The 9530-nt window shown below is 37.9% G+C and overlaps 1 protein-coding gene across 1 annotated transcript in view; it reads left to right on the forward strand.

Annotated features, from left to right (window-relative positions):
• LOC149297901 (E3 ubiquitin-protein ligase SH3RF2-like) overlaps positions 1–9111 on the forward strand; it is a 65463-nt gene extending 56352 nt beyond the window's left edge. Inside the window, exons 6-9 of the mRNA XM_089488082.1 lie at positions 588–758; positions 5367–5596; positions 7307–7620; positions 8779–9111. Coding sequence (XP_089344208.1) covers positions 588–758; positions 5367–5596; positions 7307–7620; positions 8779–9111 — 1048 coding nt within the window. The remainder of the gene's footprint in view (positions 1–587; positions 759–5366; positions 5597–7306; positions 7621–8778) is intronic.
• Positions 9112–9530: the final 419 nt, after the last annotated feature.

The raw sequence follows: 9530 nt of genomic DNA on the forward strand, positions 1-9530 counted from the left end.
ATCAAATATACTTTTTACAGAAAAAAGTGTGTTACAAATTTTGGTTCTACAAAGGACATGTAAAGTTCAGTTGTTCCTTAAGGCCAGTAAATCTTTAGCTATGTAGTTTTTCAAGCCATAACTGTAATGCTAAATGAACAAACCACGTCAGTTTGTAATTTTTCTGTGGTTGTTGATGAAAATCCCAAAGACTATACTTTTCAGAAAGTTTATTAAATAACATGGCAGCAAGCAGCCAATAAAAAGTACTGTGTGATGTGCTTCCTAGGAGTATTTGCTTAAGGGCCATTGTAATTTGTTAAATACGTCATAATATAAACAGATTTTACACCACAGCATGTTCTACCAGGCCATCAAAAACCAACAGGAAATGACAATTTACATAGTAATAGTGAAATCATCCCTCTTGAACTCATGGTTTACGATTTCTTTACTTTCCTTACCCTCTCTGAGAATAGATAATGTTATGTCATAAAAATAAAATATTACATATACACCCTAATATGCATTTGAAATTATTTGTTATCCATTTTTCACCGATACATTCAGTAATTATACATAGTTGAAAACTTTTTTCATTTTGCTAGGTGTGTTGCTCTACACCCCTACACAGCTCGCAGGCCAGAGGAAATGGATATCCAGAAGGGAGAAGGCCTACGTGTTTTGGGGAAATTTGAAGAGGGCTGGCTCCGAGGTGTCTCGCTCATGACAGGAAAAATTGGTATCTTTCCGAGCCACTGTGTTTATCCAGTTTACAGGTTAGCTGATCTCCTCTGTAACATACTGCTATGTTAGAACTTAACAAAAAACAAAACCTTTGGGCACTTCATGGCGTTCAAAGCATGGTTGAAGTGTGGATTGTAATAAGCGTACAAGCCTAATGTTTATGAATTAAAGGGATAGTGACAGTTTTTACTTTTCCATTTTTTTATATCTGTAAAAACAATCCTTCAGGTTGCACATTTTCTGTACAGAATAACTATCTACTATTAGACTTGTGCATTTCGAATTTGCACAAATTTTACGTGTCCGAAAACAAGGAGGGACCCCCAACGAAAATGCAGAGAGCTCAGAATTTTCCTTTGCATTTCGTTGCTTTCACACTCTCTCTCCTCTTTTTCTCATTCTCTGTTTATCCTCTCCTCTTGGCTTTCCACTTATGACTCTATCAGGAACTCTGAGTGGCAGCAACAGAGGATGGAATCATGTCCTCAGCTCTGAGATCTGCTCAGTGAACTTATATATGACATTAGAATTCTAAAAAAGAAGCATCATTGGAAAAAACCATGAGATAACACTGAGGCATATATACATTAATGTATTTGAGATCTTCATTCACAGTAAACTAAATTAGCGCAGATTTTGTTTGCAGTGTTCCTTTAATAACTCCATCAGGATGTGCCCTTACATTGCAGTAATTTCAGTACATTTTGTAATGGCCCACTTCTATTTAGTTTAAAAGGAACAAAGTGGGAAATTGCATAGGGAAGAAGCATAGAGATTATGGAACCAAGCAAAATGCATTAGCTCTATTAGAGTAGCTTAATTATTGACCTCCAACTTAAATGTCCATAATGTGTGGGTCCCATTTTAAGTGACTGTCAAAAAAATCCATGGGAGGTATTGTTAGAAGTATTGGCAAAGAGCAGAAAAGAAAAGCTTTTAACAGATCATTAATGTATCTCTCTGTGCAGAAAGCTGATACAACATTAGACATTTCTTCGTATTGCTCTTAATGGTATATTAAATCAAATAGCCTGAAGAAAACCCACATGCAGCCTGAAAATTCACACTTCCTAAGCATGTTTGTGTATTTTTTTTTTCCAGACAGCTCCACATTAGTCATTTAATGTATTCTAGCTTAGCCCAAATTACTAGATAAACACCCTCACTCCTAATCATTCTGCATTGTGATAAACAATAGAGTGACCCAGTCTCAAGACACTGACTAAAATGGAAGTCTACAGAGAAACATTTGAAAAATTACAAAGATCGGACAATGTGTGGTTTGGAAAGAGCTCACAATATTTTTGTTCTTTTTTGTTTATAATTGAATATGTTATGTTGTTTTTAGTTGTTCTACTAGTAGAAAGCTATTTCCATATAAAGTCTATATAAAAGTCCTATGAATAAGACCAACTAAGTTATGACTAAGTCATAACTATTGAAAAGATGCTCAAAGTTTTTGTGACACTCATTCCAGGTCATTCTATACTAGACACAGACATGCAGCATTTCTCAGAAATTTTTTTATTACCATCACCGACAATCACTGTTTCAAGTAAGACTTAAAAGAATTATGTTTTAACAGTCTATATGATATAATTTAATTTATTATGATTATATAAACAATTATTGGATATACGCCAACAAAATGTAATATTTGTTTAATACCTGCAGACAGAGTAGCTCAATGATTATTTCTACAGTATATGGCTTTCTGCGCTTTCCTACCCTCATTTCTACAGGAAAGCACAGAAAATACAGGTGTTATTGTTCACTTCTGCAGAATACAATGGCATCTTTAACAAATAGAAATGGTTTTCCCAATTGCATACCTTCTTCTTAACTCAGCTATTCCACCACCCCTCCCTCCTTACAACGATGTGCCGATGTGCTCCATAAATTATCATTGCTTTTTGTGTTGGAGCTGCATTAACGCTTAGAACCAGCCAGCAAGGGAATAAAAATCCCTGTTTTCTCTTCCTATGGCTCATTTTGCAGGCTCTCTGGTTTTCTTCCTCCGAAACCATAACAATAAATGCAAACTAGAATGGGACATAAATAGAAATATAATCAGGAGAACAATATTGCTGCTGAACAGGCATATCTTGATAACAATGGCTTTTCCTTCCAGAAATACCCACGCTAATGAAATGAATTGGTACGTCGGATGCTCTGCCAGGCTATCGCTGCATTATTAAGCTGTAAATCAGCCTCTCCAGGCAATAGCACGTAACACGAGGCAGGAAAGTCGAAATTGCACCGTATGGCATAGTTTAGGTTGAATTATGAGATGTTAGACTATAGCTGCAGGGAAGGGAGGCCTGTTTGTGAATCTTTACCAGTAATGCAGAAAGATTCCTTCCGTCGATAATTAAAATACATAAATATCCTTTATAACTCACTTGTAGGAATAGCTTTATGGAACGAATGCATCTAAGTGATCTAGGGTCAAAATATGAGGGGCTCTATTCTGAAATTCCCATTGTTTCCTGTACAACCAGGAAGTTTACATATAAAAGCACAAAATACAGGAAGTGATATCAGTAAAGTAAACAAGTATCGGTAGTAATATCACTGGAGAACCATAAGGAATGTATGAGTAGAAGAGAGGCATTCCTAGTAGAGTGCATTTTACCTTATAGCCATTCTTTCCCCACAATAATTCACTTGATACATTCCTACACACAACCACTAGGACAAAATACCCAAATCATGTCTTCGTTAGATAACGTGTAAAATAAGATGACCATTTCACCAACATATATATTTAAAATTAATTATATCAGAGAAAGAATAATATGCACTGATGTTCTCTAGTGAATGTTTGCACTACGTATACCAATATGAGAAGGCAGCACCACCATGCCCTCACATCCCCCCTACGGGGTCTGTATCTATTGATATACCTATTAGAGGACATAGCCTGTAAGGTTGTTACAATTTCTACAAGCCCAGTGGTCTCTCTTGGCTGTACTGAGGGACATCAGTACATGCCCAGTAAGCTGGCACTGGGTAGTTGTAGCATTTCTCTCAAGCAACCCCTAGAAACATTTGACTAACCAGATGGCAGATAAGAGCCATAGAGTCCATCTAATCTGCCTATTTTTCTTGATGTAAGACTGTGACCTTAATCAATCCTTGGTCTTGTCATAGATCGGGATAGCTTTATGCCTATACCATGCATATTTAAATTCCTTCATTGTATTATGCTCGATCACTTCTGATGGAAGGTAAAACTTCCTTACATTACATCTAAATCTATGACCATCTAGTTTTAGATTATGACCTCTTGTTATATATATATATATATATATATATATATATATATATATATATATATATATATATATATATATATATATAATATTTCTCCTTCTTTAAACTTCTCTCCTCCTGTAGTTTAAATAAATGTGTCTAGCACATCTTCCCTCACTTTTTTCCTCAAAGCTGTACATATTGAGATCTTTTTCCTTTTTTTTCATCCTTCAATGTAGAAGGAAATTTAGAAGGAAATGTTGTGGAAACATTTTATAGCTGCTAAACTGACCTTCTTCTCATTTTCTGGCAAGGTCCTACTGCTGCTGTGACATAAAAAAAATGAAGATAATTGCCAAACATCCAAAACATTCTTGTAAAGTTATAGAGTTAATCAGGTTTATGAATACACAAATTGCAATTATATTATAAAGCTTGCTTTAGTCAAGAACACTGAACTGTTATGTGTCATCTAATATCACTGTAGCTCTTCCGCTATTTTAATATTTCCGTAACTATACATTCTATTTTTTGATCTATATTATTTGCACTGCTTAAATGAATATACAGTATAAATAAAATATGTAAAGTAGACTAGTGCAGTCCGATTTGTACAAATTGCTAATTTACAACATTTTGGCAAATTCAGCTATTGGTATGAGGCCATAAAAACGAGGCTAGACCACCTATGAAGCAGAGGAAAATGAAGCAAAAAACTCATCTGGAATTTGTGGGCATTTTCACTCACACTCTCACTCACTCTCTTGCACTCTCTCACTTGCATTTTCGTTCACTTTCTTTCTCAAGCTTTGTAAATGTTTTCCTTCTACTTCTACACCTTCTTATTCTTCTTTCTTTTATTTTCCCTTTTCGACTGCATCCCCACGGACACAACCTGGAACGAAATGTCAAAAAAGGCAGCACTTCTGGTGACGTCCTCTTCCATGATCATCCAATCGGGGCATAGGACGTTACCGAACGTGCCACCATTTTGGCACCAGGTTATGTTCCTCGGAGGAGATAAAAGAGAGAAGAGAATGTAGGGAAATATTTAGAGAACATGAATGAGAAAAAAAGGTGTAAGAGTGAATGAGAGTGAATGTGGGCACCAGGCAAATTAAACAATAAAAATGCTCCCCAATTTTACTCATTGAGCATAAAATACAGTGCTGTATGCAGTAATATTAGTTAACATTGAGAAAATTCTGGGTGTAGTTCACATTAATTCAATAAACTTTCTTGGCCTGGAGGCTGCCATTGTCAGTCATGTGATTTTCCCTGGTCCATACTGAGCTAATTCTTTATGGCAATGAGGTCCTTTCCTCCATAGACTTTGTATAGGATAGCCCTATTTAAATAATGTTTATATTTTTTTGGTTTTCCAGAAAATCTTCAAGTTGTTCTGACCCACAGCATCATTCTTATCCTACTAAGTGGATTTCAAGTAATGCATCAGTTTCCTCACAAGGCAGTGTCTCAGAGAATGGCAATAGTAAGCCTGTCAGGACATTTTTTGTGCCCTCCACTTCAACAGATCAATTCAAAAATATCACAACAACATCATCGGCAATGATATCAGTGCCTCTCCGACGAGGGAACAACAGTATTATGAAAAGTAAGAGTTACATATATTTATATATCTATATATTTAGAAGCATTCTTTCTCTGACTAATGTTTCACAACTCACATAATAAATTTTTTGCACCAGCACAGTCTTTAAGTATGATTGGCCCCAGCCAAGCCTACCAAAGTAGGCCCCTTAGTACCGTCCTGCCTCAGTCATACTTGCTCTTGTGTCTTCTTCATCCCTTGTGGTATGATGTAATAGATGTGGAAAGTAGTGCAGACACTTCCATAGACTTCTATAGTTTTTACTAGACTTTAGCATTCACATTTCTACGAATTGCATTGGTATCGAATTTTGGTAAATTCAGTGATTCACACGAAGCCATCTTGACAAGATCCAAACCACTGAAAGACATGAGCTGATGAATATGGTCTGAGTTTTAATTCATGAAAGTCCATAATTATTATCTTGTTAGACTCCCATTAATTCTTGCTAGGGAGAAGAAGAATGCCATTGAGAATAGAAAACCTCTTCATCTTTTAGAAAGAAATATTACATAGATTTTGAACTCCATAATTTGCTCAGAACAAAGTCTCCTTGGAAATCTGCGGCTGCAGTAAGTAGGAGAGGCTAATTAATACAGTGTGAACTAGACTTGTGCAAATGAACCAATAAAGATTCTGTTTCGTTTTTCGTTCATTCGGTTTTGGACAACACATTTTGTTTCCTTCCCTTTCAGTTCAAAGGGCTTTTTCAATCTGTTGTTGTTCACTCTAACTCACTCTTTTTCCCACACTCTCTGTCAATGTCTCCCTACCTTCTGCCAACCACTTACGTGTCCTCATCTCTTTTTCTGCAGCTCCACTTCATGTATTGTCTCTTTTCGTACTTCACTTTTTCTGTATTCTTTCTTGTTTTTTGGTCCACTTCTCCTCACTATCTGTTGCATTGTCCAGGCCTCTCAAAAGGGTGGAACCTCTGTAGACACCATCTCCCATGATTAGAGGAATGTAGGAGAGGCTGTCTCCGTGGCGTGCGCGATGGCTCACCCATTTTGCAGAAGTACTCTAAGAGGCCGGAATGATGCAGACAGATTCACAGAGAAAGAGAGGTCTTGGAATACTTCCACAATAGGTCAGAGCCACAGTGTGACCCATGGAAACAGCTTCTCACCCATTCCTCAAATTGATGGAGAAGGAGTGCTCTGCCTTTTTGCAAAAGTATTACAGGAGGCCAACAGAGCAGATAGTGGGAAGAAGTGGCCCAAGAAAGACAGAAGAAAGAATACCGAAGTCAGAAGAACAAGAGGCGAGACAAGAAACATAGCTGCGGAAAAGGAGACAGGAAAGCAGCTGGCAGAGGAGGTAGGAGGACATTGAGAGAGAGCGTGAGGGATTGTGAATGAGAGAGAACGAAAAAAAAATCAAAGTGCTAACAAAAATTCGGAGCTCTCTCCTTTGTTTTCATTTGTCTTGTTGGTGGTCCCTCCTTGTTTTTCGAACATTTATACAAATTAACGAAATTGGCAAGTATTTCAAAATTAAAATTCGTATGAATCCGAATGCACAAGGCTAGCATGGACAACCATTCCAAGTTAACAGGGATTCTACAGCAAATTGCATTCCTTCGGCTTCAGTTTGACGAGCGATAAATTTATAATTAGTTTATAAAAAATATAAAGTTAAATCATTGGATTTTTTTCTGGCTTCTGGGGTTGGTCAAGCCCTAATGATTTACTTGATATATTTGTTACTTAGGTTCACCTAGCCAGAAGACTGTGCAAAACAACTCTGTTGCGGTGGCCATGACCAACAGCACCAGATCTCCTACTGCAACTATACAGCCACATCAGATTCCAAATAATAGCGCACAACCTGGTGTATTCGGAAATGCTGAACCCTGGTCAAGACAATATATTCACTATGACACATCTCTTGTTGGTAGAGGAGTTGATTATAGGAGATACTCTACTACTAGCTCTGTGTTCTTGGAACCTGCAGCAAAACCATCCACCTCTGCTCCTCCCTCTATACTAGTTAAGCCAGACACACCTAAAGCTAGCTCTGAAAAGGTATTTACTGTTCAGTACTTATTCTTCCCTTCTGGTTGATTATATAAAAAGCCACCACAGAAGTGGGCATCCAGTTCCCTGTATATCTGTGTGTTTCTCTGTTCCTTGTATTTAATCTGTCCCACACTGTTGGTTTTGTTTTGTCTGTCTTAGTTTTGGTACTTTCTTTTTTAGTATAGTGTTAGGACTTGTTAGGCATGATGTGAATTGGTGGTGAGCTTAAATCTAACCATAAGATAATCCTCAACTAAAAAAAAATACCAAAACAGGAAAAACAGTACCATGGTGCTTACTGCTTACCTGTAATAGAGAGGAAAAAAACAGAGGTACATACAGGGCCGGCCCAAGGCATAATGCTGCCTGGGGCGAAGTTTAAAATGCCGCTACCCTTCCTCTGCCCCCCCCCCCCCATTATCTACCCTTCCTCTCCCTCCCCCCATCCCTATTATCTACCCTTCCTCTCCCCCCTATTATCTACCCTTCCTCTCCCTCCCTCCCTCCCTATCACCTACCCAAGACGTCATCTTCTGGTGCTCAGCATTACAAGCCGGCACTGAGACCGAGCTAGAGGGCTCGTAGAGGAGAGAGAGGGGCGCCGAGCGGGTACTGACAACTTGGTAAGCAAAAACCACTCGGTGCCCTCTCTCTCTAGACGCCGCTTTAAAAAAAAAAAAAAAAAAAAGGCAGCAAAGTGCCGCCCCTTCAAAAGTGCCGCCTTGAGCAATTGCCCCACTCTGCTCCATGGTAGGGCCGGCCCTGGGTACATATGTAGGTAGGGGCAGGTTAAACACATATTATGCAAATCTTATGGTTTATTTCAATAATGGGTGAAACTGTCTTTTGCATAATAAATAGTCTTTTTATATACAGAATGTAAGTGAACCAAAGGGGTGACAGAAATCAATTAAGAATTAGATTGAACACATGATTATCAATTAGAAAAAATGAAAATAATATGTAGGAAATGATAACATGAAGTAAAGATGCATTAGTAATGAATTTGGAGGAATTCTTGGCAATAAAAATTTACTCCATTAACTACATTTTCAAAGGTATGTTAGGCAGTATTCTCAAATGCATTATGTATTGTGTATATATATAGAGAGAGAGATATGTAAACACATACACGCTGTTATAAATATGCTATTTCATTTTTAGCAGGTGAAAACAGTAAGATTCCTGAATTTTAGCCCCCCACCATTAAAGAGGCAGAGTGCTGTATTTCAACCAGATGGAAAAAGTGACCACGTAGTTCCAGTTTCCCCTCAAAAGGATGCCTCTCCAACTATTGAAACAGTCGTATACTCCCCGGCGCGTGCAGGGTCTAGTTTGGTGCCTGAGGCCAGAAAAGTGTCGAAGATTCGTAGTATGAGCAATGATCTTACACCGTCAGCACAGCCAGCCCTGTCTTCTCCAAGCAAAAGAACCACAACTGATTACACTAAAAGGTGGAGTGTCATCTATCATACCCAAGATGTGCTGTCATCTTAACGCCTCTATCTTGAAACCGGTGATTTAATTTGTGCTGGTTTTAGCCGTACTGGGGAATTTTTTTTCCCTATCTTCAGCACACGAAATTAGATTTTGTGTTTGAGAGTTACTCTATAATCTATCAATCCATTTTGTCACCATGGACAGACTTACTATGACAAACAAACGATCACTGGCAGGTTCAATTACAAATGCTTCTTCTTCACCCATCCTTATTATCAAGCCAGGTTTGTGTCAGGCGTTCTATCAATGCTCTTTGCTACATGAAGATATATAGTGGATTTGTTTTAGTATGTTGACTGGACTCTTTTTCTCACTGGGAAATAAGGTCACTGACTCAACAAGATTGAGAGAAGTTGTATGTGTTACTTATAGGGGACAATCACAATTCAGCCTTTGTAAAGTACCTGCTTGACAAA

Source organism: Sceloporus occidentalis, unplaced genomic scaffold (genome assembly GCF_023333645.1).
Source record: "Sceloporus occidentalis isolate IW3139 unplaced genomic scaffold, rSceOcc1.0.p SCAF_36, whole genome shotgun sequence".
Lineage (NCBI taxonomy): Eukaryota > Metazoa > Chordata > Lepidosauria > Squamata > Phrynosomatidae > Sceloporus > Sceloporus occidentalis.